Raw genomic sequence first — 24,523 nt, forward strand, 5'->3', positions numbered from 1 at the left:
CTTTTGACTTGAAGGGAGCTCTTCCATGGCTATTATATAGCCCACTAGAGTAGCAACCCTACTCAACTGGGATCCCCATTTGGAGGAGAACTCATGGTGAGCAGTGGTTGCTCCTACATACATCAGCCAATGGAGGTCCAACTTGACTTTAACTTCCCCCTTGCTCACCTCACAAAGTTTTTGCATATTAAACATATGGAGGGATACTAGCACCTTCAATTATTCACATTCTAGGGTTGTTATCTGGAAGCCTATTATTTTTGGGACGTCAATAGTCACCAAAATGTGCATCCAATTCTAAGAGAACTCAGGCTCTGGGAGAGGGGCATACCAAAAGTCATCTACCTCTTTGCCATCGCACTCCTTCTCACAAGCTTGCAACAATTTCAAGGATGTTCTTGTCCGTTACATCAAATTCCACAGGAAATAGGGCTTGTGATAGTGGGTGTGTGTAGGTCCACTTCCACAATTTGCTCCTCATGGCGTAAATAGATGTTCATGCGCCAATCATGTACCAATCTGGACATTCGCAGGAAGGGCCTACTTTGTATCTGAACTGCTAAGTGAAGTCCATTACCACAAATCGAATGGGGTATGTGGAGCTAAACACCTTAATGCTAATACCCATGAGAACTCCCAAGGGTTTGGCAGTTCCGCCCATGGCTAGCTTTACTACAACATGGATTCACTCGAGGGAAGGTTTTCCCCATGTTTCCTAACATTCGTTAGTGCATACACTTATGCTGCTCCCCCTTCCAGGATGGCCTCAACCTTTTGGTTTTGGTAGGTTATGGGGATAGCTGCATTGGTGTCATCACCTTCAAAGTATTGGCCTAATTTATTGATGGGAACCTTAGGTAGGTGCTGGCCCTCTTCTTCGGATTGGTTTTCTTTGGGGCTACCAAGCTCTTGTGCTAGGATTTGCCCATTTATCCAGCTTGAAATGTCTCTCTGAAGGGTGGGATTCCCTCACAACAAGGATGCAATCAGCATCTTGACCTCTATGGAGAGGAATGCTGCTAACCCAACAATATCACATGGTTCCTGGGAGGGTTCATGTCCTACTGATAGTGGCTCCTCAAATCCATAGAGGGTTAGGTCTTCCTCCTCTCTTAGGTTTTGCAACATTGGGTCCTCATGAAACATCCGTTGCATTAGGTCAGTACTCTCTGAGTTATTGAGGCTGGGTGGTTCCTCTTCTTCCACTCTTTCTGGCACTTGAAGTGCCTTTGCTCCCCTATGAGCTGTTAGGTAGTCCGGGTGGATGGTATCTGACCCTTTGTTGACTTTGCATCTATGCTCAAATTTCTCTTAGCACTCCTATACCAAGTTCTGAGCATCTATTAAGGAATGTTCCTCCAAGACCGAGTTTGGATAAGCCCCTTTATGAGCAAGTGCAAAGGGAGGCCTTGGGCTCAAACCAGTGTGTTTACCTTAGGATATAGAGGCACACTAGGATCATCTATGGAAGGGGCTCATTTGGATGTGAAGGAGGTGGCCAGGGTGGATGTCTCCTCATTTGAACCATCTTGGATGAGCACTTAATTTGTTCCTTTGCCGACCTTGGTGACCTTCTTCGGCTTGGTCTGTGGGGACTAATTTGCCTCGAGAAGTTGAGACATGGGATCCCTACCCTTCCTTGCGTAGGTACTTCTACATCTCCTTGCCTAGGGCTTTTGCTTGCATCTTCATGATGAGCTTGAAGGGCACTACTACTACTTGACCTTGTTCTATGCTTAGCAAATTGATGCTAGTGCTCTTGGGTGAGGTGTTCGGGTCGCTCCACTCTGCATCAAGCGCATAAGGGCATGGGCTCATCGAGGGAGGCCCCACTAGTGTGAGACCTTACCGCATGTGATACTTCCCTTATCTAAGCCCTTAGACCCATTCTTTCTCCCATGTCTAAGCCCTTAAACCCCTTATCTGCTTTGTACTGGAAGACCTCACCGCATGTGATACTTCGAACGGGGTTGTAGCTTTATCATTGATGTCCTTATCCATCATGTTGTTGCTTATATGGATGACTACCTCGCTTCAAAGTTTGAAAGTTGGGTTCATAACCATTAAATGGTCATGCGGCTTTGGATAAGCCAATCCAATGAGGAAGCATGGCAACAGTCACTTATCGCTCATCCTCTCATGTGGTTTGTAGCGGGAATTGAGGTGTTTGATCCTACTAATGTAATCTTGAAGGGATTCATTCTTATTATGTTTCACCTCATACAACTGATTAATCAGGATCCACTGTGGCCATTGGGAGTGAACCCTACAATGAAGGCTTTTCACAATGTCTCCTAGTTGACTTTCTCCTCGGGGCTAAGAGCCATTGGCCCCGATGCAGGCTCATGAGGTCAACGGCATTAACCATTTCCAGATCTTCGGGGGCACCAAATGCTTCATATATTTTCTCAAATCGATCTATGTGGGAGATTGGATCTCCTTCTCATGAGGTCAAAGGCATTAACCATTTCCAGATCTTCGGGGGCACCAAATGCTTCATATATTTTCTCAAATCGATCTATGTGGGAGATTGGATCTCCTTCTCTAAGAAATTTAGTTATCAGCTTGGAGATAGCTATGGGTCGACTCCTAGAGGGGTTTGCATTCCCTATTGGAAATACGGGCACAGTCGGGCCCCCTGCCTAGTGTGTCCACTAGGATATGCAACACCTCATCTGATAGCACTGTTTGGGAGGCTAGAGGAGGCAACATTGTTGTAGGCAGCCTTATGCCCTGCCTAGGTACAAGGGTCCATTAGCTCATCTGTACCAATGTTGGGCATATGAAGCCTACTCCCTCGAACATTGGGGTTGTAATTGTTGGGTGAAACTATCGTACCCCTTGAGGGAGCTCGCATGGGTGATCTTTGCATTGGTCTATAGGGTGGGACTTGAAAAGGCACATAGACCATGGCTCGTGACCTAGTGGCAAATGTTGGGGGCACTTGGAAGGTCGGGGGCCCATAAGGCGGTCGCTCTTGGAAGTTTTGTGATTTTCCAAGCCCAGAGTTTTGTCTAACAAAGTTCCTCATCCATGAGTCCTCGTCTTCCATATGCTCTGGTTCATGGGGCCTAGTGAAGACCGTGGTCCTAAGTCCACAAAAGCAGCCTCAGTCCCCACCTTTGGTGTAAAGGTTGATTGTTGTTGGACTTCCCCTTCTGTGGGCATAATGGCAAAAGGGTTCTCCATCTCCGTTGAATCCGTTCGTCCTAATCGTCCAAACATATTGGAAATAGTTCCCCTTAGTCGGGAGGCAATGTAAGGAGCAGGAGAGTGAGGCAGAGCTACACTTGTGGGAGGGGTTTTGAGGCTCTCGATCCGGTTGGTTCTTGCATTTCCTCGTTTAAGCTCCCAGACTCATCTGAACTAGAGGGATCACTACATGGGGGCCCTAATATTGAATGAAAGTTGGGAATTGAATTCCCTGTTGGAGATGAACCAAAACTGGGGCAAGAGGTGCACACCATGAAATTCGAAATGCTGTCCTCGGGCTCAGTCTCTCTAGACAAAATTCCGCCAGACCTCATGTGCATGTATGAGGTCCCTGCTTAAGCACACCCTGTTCTCAATTCCAATTCTGTATTTTTTGTCAGGAAACCTGTTCCTAGGGCTCTCTCTCCAGGTCGAAATGCCATTAGGTTAGAGGGTTGACCTTATGACACCGATCGATGGAATGATAGATGACATGTATCTGCATCATGGATTGAATTGGTATGTCGCCAAGTCAGTGGGATAGCTTTTAAGCACCAGACGATGGAATAATACAAGCCGCCGAGATAGACGAATGGCACCGAGTAGTGGGTTGACAACCAGTGAGATAGCTTACCTCGAAGGGATGCCAGGAAGGCACCATTCTCGACGGGTTGCATGGTTATGCCTCTCGATCGGTGGTTTAGCCTTATAGCACCAGATCAACGGTTGTCAGATCAATGGGATAGCTGACTGACCAACCCCTAACATATCTTTAATTAAAGCGATCGTTAGGTTATTAACATGTGTAAGTCGACAGGTTAAGGGCTTATTACATGTATCAAGGGTGTCTGATCCTATTGTTGCAATAACTGAGTAGCCAAGTACTTCTTTGTGGCATTGTCAGTTGGGGCACATGAGCCAAATTGGAATGAAACTCTTATGATGTTTGGGTTATGTACCGCATTTGAGTTTTTTCTGATTTTGAACTTTGTGAGAATTGTCTCTATGGGAAGCAGACTAAATCAGCCCATAAAATAAGGGGAAATAAAGATCTTGAGACATTTGATTTGGTGCATTTAGACGTATGTGGTCGCATGCCTACACGGTCATTAGGCAAGGCTGAATACTATGTGACATTCATTGATGATGCAACTAAGAAAGTGTGGGCTTATAGCTTGGAAGAGCGATGTGCTCCAAGTATTTCAGAAAGGGTTGTATTTGGTTAAATATCAGCCATGTAGAATGCTTAAATGCTTACGGACTAACAATGGTGGAGAGTATCTCTCTCATGACTAAAGAGGCAATTCTTTTGGCCTAGAATAGATAAGGAAGTCCTGCATTTATTCAAAGCATTTGGAGGTAAAGAAATGCTCTTACTTTTTGCTGATAGTGCCTCTCATCTACCTTTTAGCTTACTTTGTTTCATGTGGGATATTTTGTATTTCTTCATAGCATAGTCAACAAAGCTCACACTAGTTGTGCAAGTCCTTCAGGACACTCCTATGCAGTAGCTTTTAAGCTACCTTTCTTTTACCTTCTTGTACTTTTTAATTTTATTTTAATGAATTTTCTTCCATGCAAAAACAAGGTAAACAAGATGAATATAATTCATAGGTCCTTAATTTGTGCTGCATTTATTCGAAGCATTTGTCGCTCTATTGTGAGTACCTCAATCGTCTATTAGACCTTTCATTCTGTGGCTCTATCATACACCACACTCAAGTCATTCACTGGCCCAATTTCTCTAGCATGCATAAATTATGCTCTTGAAGATCGTCAAATGTAGATGTCAAAGTGTTCTTGTGTATGCTATGATTTGGTCCTTCTATGACTGCTAGGGCCTCTAGGTGGTAGGATGATTGCCATTTTTCACATAGTTGGGTAAGCATTTCTGCGGTTGTGGTCACGAATCTAGTGCAAGCATGCAAAGTGATGGCATACTAAAAAGATATTATGCCCAACAGAATGCCAAAAGTGAAGAGGAATGAATGCTCAGAGAAAGGGTTGTTCTATTATGTGGGGCCAAATTAGCTAGATGATCCATGCCTAGATCTACATCCATAATTTTGACCTTGACTATAGCCTTCTATATATACTATTGTGATACTACAGACTACCCAATGCCTTTACATTTACCTACCTGTTATCAGGCCTTCTTTATTTGGCTTTGACATCCCATTGCCTCTTCCTTGGCTTTTGCATTATCTGCCATCGTGCACCTTTACTACCTTCTAGAGGAGCATTAGAAGGTGATGCTAATTGCCAAGTTTGCAAAGTTAATGCATCTACCAGGTCCTTGGCCACCTTTCCTAGGAAGTAATTTGAGCGGAATCCCACTCTGTCAGTTCGTCCCTCACCTCTGACCCTTCATCCTTTGTTTTATGTTCTTGGCTTTGTATTTGGTTGTTGCTCTAGGGGGTGCAACAAGTATTCCAAACACTATCCCTATGTGTTTTCAACCAAGGTGATCTTATTATAGAGTGGGTAGTGTGGATTGGTCTATAGTTGGGTAATTTTGGGATTAGGATTCTAAACTTGCATGCTTGTGCTTGGAAGGTGCGTAGATGAGGGTCTGTGGGTGAAAGTTTGATTTTTGTTGTAGGTTTCTTTGAGGGAGTTAATTATCAACATGTATGTAGACCATAGAATGGTCTGACCAGTATGCATATGCGAATCCACTATCTTTTTTTTTTGTTAGGTATGTCAGTCCAAATGTGATCTAGTTGTGACCCATATATTGTTGTGATATGATGGTATTGAAGGTTGTAGCCAAAAGTGTTCATAATGTTTTCTAGTGTTTGTGTTTTTTTTGTTTGTTGGAGCATGTCAATGTTGAAGTCTCCAATAAGAATTGTTTTTTGTGTGTCAGCAATTGTCGATAATTTTTTGCGAAGTAGCTGAAAGAATGTTCTTGTGTCTTTGGATGGTGGTCTATAAATGTTTATAATTTCATATGTTTCATGTTTGGTTTTTATTTTGTATGTCGTGATTTCAATTTTGTGTAGTTAAATTTTGGCTGCATTTTCATTGACAATGTCGTTCCGAACTAGGGTACAACTGTTATGATTGTTTATACATTGGAAAATGGATGTTAGATATGATTGGCAATATTCATTTTTTGTTTCTTGTAAACATGTAATATCGGCATTGATAAGTGACTCTATGGCTTGTATATCATCTTTGTATTTATGTAATGATTTCGTGTTTAAATATTGTATTAGTATAGTTGTTTGTGTGTGTTGGTGGGATTTTGTTGTTCAATGTTTCCCATTTTGATTGAGTTGCTAGTCTTTCCAATTCTTTGTGAAAATCTTTGTCTACACGGAGATGTTTTTGGAGTGGTTGAAGCAAGTAAAGGTTATCTATGTTTTTTACATGTGAAAGTGCTATATATGCAAGGTCGTGTGTGCGGATTCCTACTGGTGAGAAAGCTAGTCTATCCATCATCAGACCTTGTGCTCTGTGTATCATTCTAGCAAGCAGCTGCTTAGATCAGGAATTATTGTCAAGTAAGGATATTTGTTTTAGAAAGGCCAATTTGTATTTCCCTTGTAACTCAAAATATGGGTATCCATTTGTAGTTGATGTTTGAAGTGTATGCATGATAATTGTTTTGATGGGTTTCCTTCCCAATTTTCGGGTTCTAAAATTGAATCCACACGATGTCATTACTATTGTAGGTGGACATTTACATAAAAACTCCATGTGCACCATTGACTAATCCATCTTGTTGGTTAATGTTTCTTGCACATAATTCAACTAGCATTCCTTCTTTGATTTGTATATTTGTTCATAGTCCATCTGTTGCTTTAGGGTTTTCTAAAATTTTAGGTGAGATACGACTATCGTTATTGAATGTATCAATTGCTTTGATATTGTATTCTTTACCTATTACTTGTTGGAATACTTTGTCATTATGTTTGTTTGTTCAAGGTTGTATAGTAAAGATGGGGGAAAGTATGGTCTCTGGGTGGCTCGCAAAGGCAACATCGGTTTATGTATTGTATTTGTTCATTTGTATGTGCACAGTATTTGAAAGAGTTCAATGTGTGTATGAATTCAGTATCATTTTGCCGCATTGTTTTTTTGAGCTCATAGCACCGTGGCTTTGTGAGCCAATATGTGTTAGCCATTGTTTGTATGAGTCTTCTTCTTATTTGAATATCCATCCTGATATAAATCTCCATGGCATATGACATTGACATTTCCAAAGTATTCTAAATGGTTTCTTTTGAATGTTCTCATGTGAAGGCCTGCAAAATCCAAAGTGTGTCTTCCGACTAATGAGATTTTGTCGAAGACAATAAGTTGTAATTGTTCATAAAGATGGATTAGTATATCAAGCTTTTCCCTTGAGAGGGAGGTTAAGTTTTTTGTTTGTAATGGTAAATGTAATGCATCGTGTATAGTGAGGCCGTTTATATTGTAGGCTGCTTTTCTTGTGTAAGCAAGCATTGATACATGTAGTAGCTCATAATCTACATTTGAAACGGTTCGATTATAAAACCGGAGTAATCCTTGGACTATAAGCAAGAGAAGGTATGTTTTGCCTATGCCAACTCCACCAGTGAGGAATAAATGGATTTTTCATGTTGGATGAATCCTTTTACATAGCATAATATCGTCGACAGTTGTCTTTGTTCATTGTTTAAGGAGCAAATCATCTTGAAGTATTCGTCGTTGTGCATAAGGATTTCTTTCTTAACTAGAATCATGTTGTCATTTTTCTTTTTTTAATCCGTAATGCACATGTCAGACGCAATGTCATATGTGGGGAAATTATTTTGTTTGAAGTCATTTTTATTAATATTATTAATGTCATAATTATGTGTTTGTGGGATGTTGCTTTGTTTTGTATTGTGGTCATTGCTGACTTCCTTTGTGTACAAACCCTTATTTTGTAGTATAATATTGTGCCCAGAATTGTAGGCTCATTGCCAGGAACCACGTATTAATAGTTCATGGTTCTCATGGTCTTTAAAAGGATAGTATAATAGTACTTATTCTCGATAGTAATTTTCTCGATCCTTGACGATGTTGAATATGACGAATGTTATAATTCTTGGTCTGCACATTTTCTTAATGTTGCCATTGTCGTACTTATATTCTACTGCAAATGTTGCAAGACAAATGTCATCCATGTTTTTCCTTTTTGTGTATTTATTGATGATACTGTCACATGTTATGTTGGTAGACTCGTTGGGAAGGTGTTGCAATTGCTTTTTCCACTTGAGGATAAGTGCTCTATTTTCTTCTTTGTTTGTATCTATAAAGTAGAAGCTCCTTGTTGTTCTATGTAAGGGTAAAGATAGAGTAATGAAAGATGTCGACTATGCACTCATTTGTTGTGCATGTAAAAATGTGTTTTTGATTTTGCATAATCTATCGTATGTAGTGTTGTTTTCTTGTATGTAAGTTTTAATTGTGTATTGGAGGCTTTTTGTTATCGTGTCTTCCATTTTTGTAATGTAAAAGGTGCAATATGTCGTGGTTGAATATGGGTCCATGATGTATTGTATGTCCATATTTGATTGCCATAGGAAACTCATTTTTGGGTTAAAAGCGTTTGTGAAAATGTCCTTTAGTTGTCTTAGAGTACACAGCAAACTGGAGAGGAATAAAATTTTCCTTCAATACTGATGTAGTATAGATGATGGCTCCGTCCACCCATGTGCTCCCACAGTGGAGATTAGATGGTGATGTAGACAGCTACTAGGTGAAGAGCTACTAGCTGGAAGATCTCTGCTAGTACAATGGACTAGGGAGGTCACCTCTTTATAGCTATGAGGGCAGTAGTCAGATCAACGTAGTTGGTAGAACCGACCAATCAACCTAGTCGATGAAGCCGACCAATCAACCTAGTCGATGGAACCGACTAGTCGTCCATGGAATATTAAGGGAATATTCCCTATACCATTGCCTTGGGGGCTCTCGCCCCCGAACCCCCACCAGGGGGGCCAGCTGGCCCCTAAGCCCTAGGAAGAATAGGGGACTCCCACACAATCACCTTTCTATCATCAACAGTCTCATTGATAGACCTCATCTGACATGCAAGCCAAGATCCCCATCGAGTGTCCCGGGCTCACACACATCATATGGGGGCCTTACAACTTGAGCACCTTGGACCACTGCTGGTTACTAGGAGGGTGGGGCATTGAGAATATCTAACACCCCCCCTCAATGTCCACCCGTAGGTGAACTACCTTCTTGGCCCAATGCCGAGTCCCTGAAGATGACCTTGAAGCTAATCCTTCCTGAGTGCCTTGGTGAAGATATCTGCTCCATTTTGCTCTGTTGGACAATAGACCAATTCCACTATCCCGTCCTCGATCAAATCACACACATAGTGATACTGAATCTCTATATGTTTTGTGCGCGCATGAAACACTGGATTTTTAGCAATGGCCATGCAACTTTGATTGTCGCACCTCATCACAGTTGCCTCATCCTCTTGCACTCCGATGTGCCATAAGATCCTCCTCAACCACACTTCTTCACAAGCAGCAAAACATGCTACCTTTTGTACTCAGCCTCGGTAGAAGACAATGCCATTGTTGGTTGTTTCTTACTGATCCAAGAGAAGATACCTGAACCTAAAGAAAAACAATATCGAGAAACTGATTTCGTGGAATCAACATCTCCAAACCAATCTAAGTCACAATGACCAGCCAAGGAAGTGCCCATACCATAGGTGATGCCATAATCAAGAGTGCCCTTCACATACCTGAGCACTCGCATCCCTGCATTCCAATGATTCTCCCGGGGCTTATTGGAGAACTTGCTCAAAATGCCAATAGCAAAACTGATGTCCGGTCTGGTGTTGCACAGATAGATGAGATTGCTTACCAACTTCCTGTACCTCCTAATGTCTTCGTGGTGAGGCATCCTCCATAGACAACCTCGCATTTACCTCCATAGGTGTAGCTATCTCCTTGCACTCGGACATACCAAATGCCTTCAAGATCTCCCTTACATATTTATGCTGAGAGATGAAGATCTTGCCTGGCTCTTGCCAGACTTCAATCCCCAAACAGTAGTGCATCAAGCCTAAGTCTATCATCTCAAACTCAGTGCTCAATGCCTTTCTTGTCTGTTGGATCATGTCTTCATAATCACTTGTAATAAGGAGATCATCCACATATAGAACAATAATAGTAGATTTTCCACCTTTCCTGTACACATACAAGTTAGCATCTGAGGCACATCTTTTGAAGTTTAATTTATGAAAGAATTTGTCTATTCATTGATACCATGCTCTTGGGGCCTGTTTCAGCCTGTACAGAGCCTTCTTGAGCTTGCATACCTTGTTCTCAGAATGGGGGGCCTCAAACCCTGGTGGCTGAGCCATGTATACCTCCTCCTTGAGGTCACCATTCAAGAATGTTGATTTAGCATCCATTTGATAAATTGGCCACTTTTTATGAGCAGCCACCGATAGTACTATGTGAATAGTGGTCATTCTGGCAATCGGAGAAAAAGATTCCTGAAAATCAAATCCTTCAACCTGTGAAAATCCTTGTGCAACCAATCTGGCTTTGTACTTTTCCAAAGTCCCATCGGCCTTGTACTTTACCTTCCAAACCCACTTGGTGCCAATAACCCTTCTGTTAGGTGGTCGATGATGCTGTCATATTCTACTTGCATAGCATTTTTCCAATCTTGGTCTGCAAGTGCTTCCTCCAAACTCGCAGGCTCCTTAACTTCTACAATAATCTCAGCCATCAAGGCCATATTGATTATGTGAGCCTCGATTATTTGAGACCGCCTTGGTCCATCTACATGAGGCTCAACAGACATAGGCATCTGGTTATCATGGTTGTAGAGCTACCTTACCCATCGCGACAATGGCTTTTCTAGTGGTGTAACAATAGGTTGGTGACTTATACTTTCATCATCTGATATTTCCTCCTCCTTTATAGCTCCTGGGACAGGTCCATAGTGAATTACCTCTTCGCTTGATGATAAAGTGGAAGAGCTCTTCTCTACCTCCACTGCATGTGGCTGCTCCCTGAACACCACATCGCCGCTCGCTATGATCTTCTTTGCCTCTCGGTCATACAACTTATAGGCTTTTTTCTCATCACAATAGCCTAAGAAGATACATTTGATGCTTTTTGGTTGTAGCTTGTTTCTCTCTTTGTCTGGTACATGCGCATAGCATTCACCCCCAAACGTTATGAAATGGGAGACAGATGGCTTCTTACCATCATTTTAAGCCTCATGTGGTGTTTTACCTTTGAGTGCTTTTGTATAGCTACTGATTAAGGATGTAAACCGCAGTATTGGCAGCCTCGGCCCAATGGTTTGGCAGTCCAACACCTTTCAACATACACCTCCCCATCTCCACGGTGGTCTGCATTCGACGTTCAACAACCGAATTTTGCTGAGGCATATGTGGTGTTGTCATTTGTTGCGTGATCCCTTTGCTCTTGCAAAAATCTCCAAACTTTGTAGAAACAAACTCACCACCACCATCCGATCTGATTTTCTTCACTTTTCTCCCTATTTCATTTTCAACAAGTTGTAGCCATTCTTTCAATTTACCAAAAGCTTGAGCCTTTTTGTGAAGAAATTACACCCACATCTTCCTACTATAGTCATCGACAATCAAAAGATCCCCCCAAGGCCTCTGTAGGCATCTTACTGCACAAGTCAACATGCACCAACTCTAGAGGAGCGTTTGCTCTATTTTTGCTTTCTTGTGGGAATGCCTTTCTCTGTTGCTTGCCCATCATGCAAGTTTCACACGGTTCTTTGATTTCTACTACTGCAGGTAAGTGAGCAACCATACCTTGCTTTTGCATCTCCTTCAGCACTGCAAATCCGATGTGGCCGAATCTTTCGTACCAAAGTCTACTTGTGCCCACTCCAACGGCGGCTGTAAGAGCACTTAGCTCTTATATGTTGTTCCTCCTTACTCCTGTGCCAACAAGATTGCCAGTACTATCCAGAATTTTTGCTCTCATCTTGTTGAACCTCACCTCATGGTGGTCAAGGTCAGTTATGGAAGCAACTGATAGCAAATTTCTCTTGATTTGTGGAACATATAGCACATTAGATAGTTTCTTAACATCTCCATTTACAGAAACAAATGAAACCGTACCTGTACCCTCAATAGGGCATTTTGCATTATTTCCAACTGTCATAGTGATGGGTTCCTATAGAGGCTGCATGGAACAATATAGACCCTTCTTGTAGGTCATGTGACAGGAGGCACCACTATCCGACACCCATGAATCAGTGGTTGATGCTTCTTAAACTGAGGAACACTCTTCCTCAATGGCTAGAAATAGATCCAACTCTGCTTCCGCTGTGTTAGCTGTCTCTTTCCCCTTATCTGTCTTCTTCAGGGTACCATTCTTGTCATATGCTTTCTTGACCCAAAAATCTACAATCACATGGCCCTTCTCCTTGCAGTAGAAGCATTCTCCCTGAAACTTCTTCTTGCCGCCCTTCTTCTTTTTGTCACCACTAGTAGAGGATTCACCTTTGGTGGAGGAACCACCTTTTCCTTTCGCAGTGGCAGAGGTTAAGCGCGATTACCAGTCCATCAAACCTTGGTGGACATATTCGGAGACACCACCGAGCTAGCTCTTCGCTAGTCTTTTGTATCCCAGCACCAGCCATCTGGTCATGCAAATTTTTGATTCGGGTTATGGACGCCTCCACTGTCTCTCCTTCATTAAACTTCTCAGCTCTGCAAGCTGATTCTCCAGGTTTTGGATCCTTGTCTGATTTCGCATCTCATACTGACTCTTCGATATGTTCCAGGCCACAGTTGCCTTAGATGTACGCTGAATCACGGTCAAAACACTATCACTAGTACTTGTAACTAGGGCACACAGAGCATCTGCATTCCTGCGTTTCCAAGCTCATAGAAGGTCGGCATTAGGAGGTATCATACTCCTCGGATTTGCTAGGTCGGGGGTTCCTTGTGGTTTTGGGTCAGTGCCCAGTACTGTCTCCAGAAGCTCATATGAATCCAGAATAGCAGTAATTGTAAACTTCCACAGAGTGTAGTTCATACGATCTAGCTTGCCTTCAGTGAAGGCTAGTGGGCGAATCCTCACTGCTTGGATTGTTGGTGTAGCAGTAGCTGCTACTGAACTCGAGCCACTTCCTGTTGCCATCACTCCGTATGCTGTTGAATCCCTCGCCTCTCTTCTATTCTTCGATCCTTAGAGCCGCTTGGGCTTTCCTTCAATACTAACGTAGTACAAATGATGGCTCCGTCCGCCCGTGCGCTCCCATAGTGGAGCTTAGATGGTGATCTAGACAGATACTAGGTGAAGAGCTACTAGCTGGAAGATCTCTGCTATTGTTAGAAGATTTGATCTGGTACAATGTACTGGGGAGGTCGCCTCTTTATAGCTATGAGGGAAGTAGTTTGATCAATGTAGTTGGTGGAACCGACCAGTCAACCTAGTTGGTGAAGCCGACCAATCAATCATTACATATATATACTTGATAGGAAGCCCCCCCTCCCCTTAGGTCATCAATGGTTTGCTAGCAACCTCTCCTTTAGAAGACCTCAATCTTGTCCACAAGGCATGACACCTCTGCCATCCCCCCCATGAAGATGATGATCCGACCTCACCAAGAAAAAGACATGTTAGTGGATTGCTTGAACTATCTCACTTCTAACCTATTGTATCTTACCACTCTCTATGCCAATATCCTAACCTCACTCTGCCTTGATGCTACCACTCTCTTAACATTTCCCGATGTCCATTCAAATTTATTTTTCCTTAACTTCCGCTTTGCTCATGTCTCTGACCACTTCCATCTCACCCAACAATCTAAGATCTACCAATGCCTCACTGCTAACGTGTGTCATTCTAGTGCTAATCCTACCACCAAGGATTACCAAGTTGCTCCATCCGTTTGCCCTCCTATACCACTCCCACTATTAATGCTCTTCCCTATTGCTTAGCCACATTCCCAGCTTTTCTCCATGTATCGCCATCACCTCTGACACCACTTGAGATGCCAACAAAAACAATGGAAATGATATTTATTTTAAATATCAAGCCCCAGATGATTCAAATTGTACTCTTATGCTAGATTCCAACCAGACGACGGTGATGAATTTGATGTAATTTCAATTTCATGTAACCCCATCAAGGAATTTAGGCACAAATAACAAGATATGAAGTCCCTGGTGGATGGATCTTGAGAGACTTTCCAATGAAGATTTGCAAGCATCAAATTACAAAGCCTAGATCTACAAGTTGGAGCCTAGCTTGATTGGGATGTACACAACTCTTTAATGAGGCCTTTTTGAAGGGATACCTTCATGCACTTCCATGCCTCGAAACCCATCCCAAGTTATATCTAGTACCATGTTGGCACCATTGTGATGCCAATACACACATGTTGGGTGAAAATTGTACCATTAATTGGCCTATGATTGAGCCATATTCTGGAGTGGAATGGAATATCCAAGGCACATTGATACAAGCCCTTCATTAGCATGAGCAACATATGCATAGCAAAATTGATCACATCCTATGGTAGTGTTATCTTTTGCAAAACCTTGGAGCTCAATCTAGAGGTTTTCTTCAATCCTAATGTCCCAATTGATGCTCAAACCACTAGTAGACTCTATCAAAGAGTCATCTTCTTGGAAGCTTGCCAGATATGTCTCTTTAAAAATATGGTAGATACATGTAACAATCTATTCTTTCAGGAATAGTTGCAACATTAAGTGTTTGGAAACATTCAAAAGGTAATCTATGTTAACACGTATGCTAACATGAGTACAGTAAAATAAGTATGCTATCAAGTCGCTAACTTCAACATCCTGACATAAGTACACTAACATAAAAATGCTATCACTTTTCTAACTTTAGTATCCTTACATAAGTATGCTAACAAGTATGGAAGCCAACTTATCTGAGGGAGATGTAGCCTCTTATGCATCCAAACAAAGGGAGTGTGCTAGTGTATTTTGGGAGATAAAGGTAGGAGATGTGAACAGGGAAATAAGTGGAACTATGAAGCTCTTTCCAATTCACATTAGTTTAAATGTTATATTGAGATTTAATGTATACTAAAATTGACTAGGTCATTAGGAAAAATTAGATTTTTCATGGTCACAACCCACAAGATCCATTAGGCCTTGCTACATAAGTATGCTAACATAAGTAATCGATATGGCCCTTGAGGGGTTCCCTTTAGGGGCAGTGGCCATATTGACTTGCCATTGGACATATGTGGCATGTCTATATGGCCCTTGCCCCTAAAGGGGACCCCTCAAGGGCTGTATTGACATGAAAGGGAGCCCCTTGATGCAAAGTTGTATTCTGTATAATGTAAAGTTGTATTTTATATATTGAAAGGGAACCCCTTGACATCATTTAATAGTAGTTGCACTCATAAACATATTGTCCCTTATTGTCCCTACAATAGTGTGTGTTGTAATCTTGGCCTACATCCCTTTTATGATGGTTCTTTTCTCATAATCTAAATGGCTACCATCTTTTTACGCAACCAAAAAAAACGAAGTTCCAAAAGATGTGTAAATACTATTCTTGGAGCTTCAAATAACAAAAGCTAAAATAAGTTTGCAAGATATTTGAAATTCGCAACCCAAAAACAATAACAATCTTAAAATGATTCGAAAATAATCACCAACCTCCAAATCAATCCCCAACTCCCAATAGAAACCCACATGGGAAGATGACAAGAGAGGACCGATAGTAAAAAGGTGGACAAAAGATGTAGTGACCAATCAATGGTTGTGGAAAGAGCAAGGAAGCTCAAGTTTTTAGATGTGGAGAGCAAGGACATCAAACATTCGAATGCTGTTACAAAGCACTTTTTGCAAAAGCAAAGGGTTGCTATAATCGAAGACAAGGCTTTCCTATGCAAATCTTTACCACTAATTTTGGAAAAGCCCATGCTCAAGCTTCAATAACTATGGTAAAAGGCACTCCCAAGGGAGAAGCTATACATTTTATATTAATTCAAGAATTAGCTATCATTTCATGTTCTTATAGTAGTAAAGGATTTAAAATCAAAGTTATGGAGCCCCAAAGATACCTATTGAAGTAACTAGAATGAAATTTATGATAGCTTGAACACAAAAAAGAAGTCGAAAAAATTATCCGTGGAGACAAACTTATTTGTGTTGTAGAAGAAATTTTTGAGAAACAACTTATGAAAGGAACTAGGAGATGAATCAAGAGGATACATTGAAGGTGCCTCTTAAAATTCCATTTACACATTGTGAATGTGTTACAAAACTAACTAATGCCCTAACTACTTTGAAGATTTTGTTCTTCTGTTCTTGGATGTCATAATAGTTTATTCTAATCCAAAGAAAATCATGAGGTCATCTTAAGAATTCTCTCTAGAAATGACTTTTTTTGGGGGGAACTTAATTGAGGACACGTAATTTCAAAAGATCATGTACACGCAAATCCAAAGATATCAAGGCATAGAGTCACATTCTATGGAATGTCCAAGAGGCTGTAACTTTTATTAACTTAACTAAAAAAACATGCAAACAAACATTAATTAGCTTAGCCAGTTTTGAATACAAACAAGATTGAATCTCCTCTAAGATAGGAGGAGACTGTCAAAAACACTTTCAGATCTATGGAAGTTCCAAAATTGAAAAACTATTCTTTATGACTTGTGATGCAAACTGGCAAGCAAATACATAGAACATGAATTACAAAGTCCTATTCATGTTCTTTAAACTTCCTCTTCATGAACTATTAATGATTTGAACTTGGTAGCAAATTATTCATGCATTAAAAACATTAGAGAGATCCTAAATTTGAACTAAGGACTTATCACAAGTCCCCCCACATTTGAAAATAGGAAAATCAAATTAATTTGTTGTCGTTGGCCTACGATGAAACCACAATAAAATTAAACGCTCAACTCCTATCGCTTTCACCTCCCTTGCATCATCCTCTCAAACCATCTTGATTCTTAGCCTCGATTATGTATTTACCATTCTCTCTCCATCCCTTGCCCCTTTCCCTCTCTCCCATCCTCTCCATCATTCACCACCTCCCTCCCTACTTGGTCCCTACTCCCACCCTCCCTTTGTCTCTACGCTGTACGAGTCAACGCTATGCCTCTGCCTAACGATGGAGGCGAGAAATTCCAAGCACATTCTCCATCGCATCACCTCTTGGATCTACTACCTCGCCTTCACTCTCTATGACCTAAGCACCTTGCAATACGACCCTCCCCTCACTCAATCTCCTCCACCTACATCTCCCCACTTCTTCGATATTGCTACTTATAACTAGCTTTGTTGTGTCCGCCTCTCCCACACCTTCCCTCACCCTTCTACCCAACTCCTCTTGATACGCTTATACTTTAGATGTGTACGCCTTGAGATTGCCATCACCCTACAAGCAGAGCAATTGGAGACAACAAGTTGAGGGGGGGTGGGGGTGGGGGGGGGGGGGGGGGGGGCACTTAGCCAAGGAGGAAGAGGAGCTGGGCCAAGCGATCTTGAGAGAGAGATGGGGAGGGAAAAGGGGGTGGGCTGATGGGGAGGGAGAGATGAAAGAGGAGAGGCAAGAGTGCAAAGAGAGAGAGAGAGGGAGAGGGAGAGAGAGAGGGGGGGGGGATGCAAGAGGGCCCGTGATCAGAGGGGGAGGGCATAGCTTGGGCTAATTAGGTGAATGAGGGGGGCAGCAATAGACGAGACTAATTAGGCTAAATTATCTTCCCTCAAAACTAATTAATTGATTTTTTAAACTAAGAGCAAGTATGATGCTTGGTGCATGAACAAAGGATATGGATGTAGAGATTTATGAGTATAAATTTGATGTGAAGGTTGATAGAGGGGGGGGGGAAATAAAATAGCAATTCCTCATGGATGTAGGCCAGGTTGTAATGCAACAATTGTAGAGCTTTGATTATACACATGACAAAAGCTCAATTCATATAGTAAGCGGATCTCAAGTGTGAGCACCGAATCGTCATGTGATTGATAAATAGTATGGCATATGCCTTTAGACAGCTCCCAAACAACTCCCAAAAGGAGTATCAAAGTAAGAATCAGATCTTGCACAATTCAAAAACAATTTGTGCAAAAATGAGTTGCAGAAAGCCAAACTTTATGGCAAAAAAGCATGACATGAAACATAAGCCTTGAAGTTAAGACACCATACCACCAATGACTTCAAATGTCCAACTTCAAAAGAATAGTTCTATCTACAAGCTTTTAAAAAAATCCAAATGTTGTAAAGCTCTGCACCAAAAAAACAACCTATCATTGGCTGGGAGTAACAGAGGCCTATCGAGATCTGAAGAAGCTCGTAACAACCTTCCTACCATGGTTTTACTTCCGTTGTCTCTCTTGGATTGTTGTACTTACGAAGATACTCTCTTGGATTGTTGGATTGTTGTACTTAGGAAGATATTTAAATACCTTACTTTACAACATGAAAATTCCAAGGACAAATCTCCATCTCAAGAAGACAATTTGCCTACCCACTCTAGGCCTACTTCCCTTCCAAGCTTCTGCCCTTCCTTCTAGTTTACCTCTTCTAGGAAGACCCTTGGCACCACCTCCAATCAAACCAAGTTAAATAAACAATTAAGTTCAATGAACAGTTTTTCTTTCCCTGCATTGCAACACAAATATGTGAGTAATTAAATCAATGCCCTAGCAAATAAATTAAAAAAGCAAACCTAACACTGACATAAGGACTGTTTACGAGAAAGAGCAAGATTGCATAATTCGCAACCAAGCACGCCAGACATATAATAAATTGATCCCACTGACAGATTTGTGAGCCACCTCTTATACATAAAATAGTATAGATGACAATGCCAGAGCTAGAACCATTTCCATTCCGCAAAATTTAAATCTTCCCTAGGTTCCTAGGAGATTAACTATTATGATCTTGAATCCCATGTGGTTACAGTGCACAGAACTTGTCTGAGGCTCATAGGAGACTAAATATTATGACCTGCACAAGAACTTGATCCCATGTGGTTACAGTACACAAAACTTGTCTGACTCAACCATCAGGGGTAACTGATAACCAACCTGGATGGCGCAAGACACAATACATTGCAAAACAGTCCAGTATTGCAAAGCAACGCGATTGATTAACATGAGTTTGCTCAAGTCCATCAGTCAGTCCAGCAGCCTATCAAGACGGCCTAGTGTGCATGCAGTCATCAAAAACATCACGGCATCTTGCAAATGACAAAAAACAAGGATTCGGTATTGGGATATATAAACATGCTGAATTTGGTACAAACACCAGGCCAAAGCCCACTGAATCATCCTCAAAGTCGCCTCTTTAAGCCTTCATTTGCTAACAAACTCCTATATCCATGAAGAGGGAAAAAAAAAAGGGGCCAATGTAGATTAAAAGAATCGCTGTCTTCCAATGGCAGCATTCTTTACAATCTTCCCACAAGAGCGACTATAATGGAACTAAAGCATCAATCTTTGAAAGTTACAAATGGCACAGAGACAAAGATAAAATAATTTTGAACAGATGGAGAGAGAATTTTGAGGACATAAATAGCAAAGCAAGAATACATCACAGCTTTCAAGTAGCTTTCCTGATCATCTCATGTTGGACATGAAATCGCCATCTACAAGACAAGTAAATTCAGAGGCCCTTAAAGTTTAGGGATGCAGTGGTACAGAACCTCAAAACGCGCTAGTTCTCAGGAAATCCTGATAACACCATCTGGATAGTCACAGAAATTTGATCAGGGAAACCTGAACACATAGTACAAGAATTTCAGGAAGGTAATCTCATCACTTTGACCCAAAAAGATTCGAGGAAAAAAGAGAGCAAAGCTATGAAAGCTCTTAAACAAAGTGTTGTCTCGTTCATTAAGCACCTCAATGAGGCCAGCTAGTGTTGGAGAGCCTTCAGGGGATGGGCTCGCAGAGCGCTCAAGTCCAGGTTTGAGTCTAGTTCATCATCAAGCTCTCCTACCACAGCACTGAAGCCATAACAAGGGTGAAAAGACTTCATAAAGAGAATAAAAGAAAGGAACCCTCCTTTTATTTAAAAATTTGGATTAAGGTTCATGAGGCAGCTTTAAGGCTCACATATTGTCTCCTCGAATGATATATAGCCCCAACACTAGCTGCTCAACTCCAGCCTGCAAACCACTAGATGGAAGTCTATCAAAAAAAGTATCTTCTGAGGATTGCAAACAAAATCACGCCTTTCAGATTAACCAAAGTTCACCAACTATTAATCTTTTCATCTAGATATGCATTCATAAGCCTAGAATATATCAATCTTACAAATTAAATCTTTTGTAAAACGAGCAAAAGAACAAAGGAGAGAAAAAAAGAGACAAGGGAAGAACAGGGTTTGTAAGAGACATTAAAAAACCTCAAGGACACAAAAAAACTTTAAAAAAGTATAGCTAAGCTTATGTTCTCATCAGTACTCAAGAAGAAGCCATTATCTGGGTTTCAAGATTCCAGAATCTCTTGGGCAAACTGAGTGCTAACTAAGCTATAAAATCCCAACCTAGGCAACAAACGTTTTCATCCTGCGTTTACAACCTCTTGGCCCACCAAATTGACAGATAACGATTGAAGCTGCATCTGCAAAGTGTTTTTGTAAGGGTATATAGCATGCCCTCATTTTAAACAACCATGTGCAGTTTCATGATATATTATCAATGATGCAGACAAACTAAATTTTCAGATTCTAGAAACTGAATACAAGTGTGTGCGTGTGTGCGCCTGCCAGATAGATTCTCCTGCTTGTCTTGTCTTATAATGACATTGCTTATTGCAATATAAAGTTGCCTGGATTTCACTATAAAAAAGTTTATGGGTGTGTGTGTGGAGCATGATGAAACATCATGCACATGTTGTTCATGGTATACTATAAACAATAGCAATACTTTCATGATATATTATCAATGATGCAAAAGAACTAAGTTTCTAGAAACTAAATACGAGTACGCGTGTGCACTCCTCCGTGGATGTTTATCGTTTCTTCAGTTCCTCCTTGCATCAAATCCCTTGAGGACGCACATTCTCTTGGAGATCTTCCTCTGGCCCAGCTAGAAGTGTTCTATATATCCAGATGAATCTAGCAACACACCCAAACTCATCCTCTAAAACACACACAGTGCAATTTCAATCTCATGATAGTCACTCATAAGGTTGAAAACCATAAACTCCATCACCATCACGCATAAGAGGGACTAGCTACTATGACATCCCCACTGACATCATCAACGCCCAACAATGGGTGTAGACCATAGTATAAACATATGCTCTCTCACACACAAATCCACACACACACACACACACACACATATATATATAAATAAATAACTTTGTCAGACTAGAATATATCAATTTAGATTTTTGTTCTTCTAAAGTCCAAATTTCTACAAAGAAAGAGATGAAAAAAGAGGTAACAAAGTTTTTTGTAAAACAAAAGGAAGACATACTTATCAAGCAAAGCAACACTTACGTCGTCATCAGTGCCCAAGCATAAGCAGCTATAAGAACCGCGGAGTCTCTTGGGAAAACCCAGTGCTTACTAAAATACGTCAAATAAACAAAAGAGAAAGATAACAAGAAAGGAAGAAGAACAGAAATAAAACCTCTGTACGGTGGCAAGATTAAAGTTAAGACGGATCGTAGGACACTTAAGTACTTTCTTACGCAACACCATTTCTCCATGAAGCAAAAGAGGTGGTTGGCTGCAGTTCAGTCCTATGACTTCGATATTGAGTACAGGAAGTGTAAAGAAAATGTGGTTGCTGATGCCTTGTCTAGAATGTGGGCTTGTAGTTTATCTGCCATTTCCACCATCTATCAGGAGTTGATTCATGGGATCCAAAGAAGAATATATGCAGAATTCAAAGGCAGCTCCCATATTTTTGGAGTTACAGGAACCTTCAAGCCAAGGACATGCTGAATTTCAGCTGCATAATGGGCTGTTGTACTGCAAGGACAGAATTTATCTTGTGCCGGACTCCAATAGATGCTGGTTTTGCACGAAATGCACTCATCTCCTATGGTAGGACATGTGGGTATCACTAAGACATCTGAAAAGGTCAAACAGAGCTTCATCTAGGATGACATGTGGCGAGATGTGCTTAATTACGTGGCTCAATGCTTGCCGTGCCAACAAAATAAAGTGGATAGCAACTTACCCGCGAGTCTCTTGCAACTTACCCGCAAATAGACGCACATAGCAATGGATCTCATCACAAGATTGCCTTCTACAAAGAGGGGATCTTTGTTGTGTTGGATAGAATGACAAAACATGCCCATTTCATACCCACTAAGACCCGGTATTCAGCATCACAGGTTGCTTGGCAATTCATTGAGCATGTCTTTAAGCATCATGGTTTCCCTCAAGGAATTTTCAGTGACAAAAATGTGAAATTTATGGGTCACTTTTGGCAGGAGTCATTTACAGCAATGGGTACTTTACTCACACCTAACACTGCTTACCATCCTGAGACTGATGGACAATCGGAAAGGGTGAACAAATGGGTGGAGGAATATTTGAGGCATTTTTTTCATGATACTCAAAAGTCTTGGGATAAATGGTTGGCACTTGGTGAATTTTGCTACAACAGTACCCAGCATCTCTCCATTGACATGAGCCCGTTTGAGGCAATGTACGGATGCAAGGTCGGGATGCCTTCGTCAATTGCTGACATGGCTGTGAAAAATTTCTGCACTTTTTGGACGGCCAAGCTGTGAAATTTTGAGGGCAAAATTCTATGGGAAGGGATGGCTGTAATTGCAATGAAGGTGGCCGGGGATGAATTGGTGAAGCACCAGAGACGGCAGGAAAGGGGGAGAGGAGAGGGGAGAGGAAAGAGGAGAGAGAGTGTAGGCAGCAAGTAGCAGGAAGGAGGGAGAGTAGATAGGATTAGATGTCACATCAAAAGGTGTCCTTGTACATGAGAGGATGGTACTTATATAGTACCTCCTTAGCCCATTAGACCCCTCTATCTTGCAAACACCCCAAATACTAATTATCCTAACCCCCACGTTTGGCCTTCATTACAACCATCCCTCCTTTTAAAAAACAATTCTGTCCTCAAAATTGCAGGTGATGGGCCCCTGTTGTAAAGAGGACATACGCCGTCATGCATACCACCAGGATCAAAAGGAAATGTAATATATGCATGTGCCAGGGGTCATGTGGGTGGTAACCCCTCCTAACACAATCATCATCATGAAACTCCATAAGCACATAAGTTCCGACTGTCCCCATGTTTTTGGTTCTGCACACCACATTGTGCTTTGCTGTCCATTTTTCTCCACATATAAAGCATTAATTGCTTTGCCATATACCCTCAATGGTAGCTTCCATGGGCGCTTCAATGAGCTGTCTTGGCATTGCATCTCTAGTTATGCTGTCCTTGCCAAATGTCAAGAACTGAAAATCATCTTCATTATAGCTGCTGAATTTGGACTCAAACAGCTCCATAAGCTTCTTCAATACCCCAACATGATGGATCTAGAATTCTGACAACACAAGGCTCCAATATTTCGATGCTAGTAGCATACATGTCTTTCAGACGGCTTCCACGTGCATCTAGCCTGCGAACAGCCAAATAATCTGAGAGACGAATTAGGCCTACTAGAGTCATGTAGGCATGGTCCCATAAACTTTCCTTGTCACTGGAGACACCAAAGTCCAACCCCCATACAACACAATAATCAAACACATTGTTTGAACCTATTTCGGTAGACCAAGGAGGGGGCATTGGATGAAACAACAAAATGCTAGATCCTATTTGACCTCCATTTGCTTCAGGCTGAAAAGGGTTAGCTGTCCATGTTGCTGTGGTAGTAAGAAGACAACACAAACATGCACGGAGAACAAAGGCTATCAGCCATGTGCAACCCAAAGTGCATGTGCTGACCCATAGTCTTGCGTATGCATGCCAAATCAACTGTATTTGAGCAGCACTGAGCAAGTCGTCTCTACCATAGTCCAACCAAGAGTCAAAAACTCTTAAGAGTACGCCTTCTGTGTTGAAGGAGAGGTGTCACGATCTGTGACGTATTCCTTTCTCTTTCTAGACTTATGGATGGTTTAATGAATGGACACTTGTGGAAGGGTATGACCTTTCGACGGGACACTTGCCCTTTCGACGGGACACTTCCTAATGAGGCACAACCCTTCACAAGAGACATTCTAATGAAGAGACATTCCTATTGTAATGTACCCTCTCATCAAGGGTCACACCCTTCACAAGGGGTACACACCTCTTCATGCACATACCCTTTGGAGTTCACACCTTTTCATGTGTGACTCTTCACTCTCTATATAAGAGAGGCCAAATTGTATGGATGACAATCACATCCACCCTACAGATA

The 24,523-nt window shown here is 41.5% G+C and overlaps 1 protein-coding gene across 1 annotated transcript in view; it reads right to left on the bottom strand.

Annotated features, from left to right (window-relative positions):
* Nucleotides 1-19,379: 19,379 nt before the first annotated feature.
* LSM8 (Small nuclear ribonucleoprotein family protein) overlaps nucleotides 19,380-24,523 on the bottom strand; it is a 37,461-nt gene continuing 32,317 nt past the window's right edge. Inside the window, exons 4-6 of the mRNA XM_087386105.1 lie at nucleotides 20,249-20,301; nucleotides 20,035-20,139; nucleotides 19,380-19,909 (exon numbers count right to left, since the gene is read on the bottom strand). Of these exons, the coding sequence (XP_087242231.1) occupies nucleotides 20,049-20,139; nucleotides 20,249-20,301 (144 nt within the window). The 3' untranslated portion in view covers nucleotides 19,380-19,909; nucleotides 20,035-20,048. The remainder of the gene's footprint in view (nucleotides 19,910-20,034; nucleotides 20,140-20,248; nucleotides 20,302-24,523) is intronic.

The sequence above is a fragment of the Dipteris shenzhenensis genome, chromosome 15 (assembly GCF_047967505.1).
Source record: "Dipteris shenzhenensis isolate YYH24624 ecotype China chromosome 15, Dip_SZ_1.0, whole genome shotgun sequence".
Classification (NCBI taxonomy): domain Eukaryota; kingdom Viridiplantae; phylum Streptophyta; class Polypodiopsida; order Gleicheniales; family Dipteridaceae; genus Dipteris; species Dipteris shenzhenensis.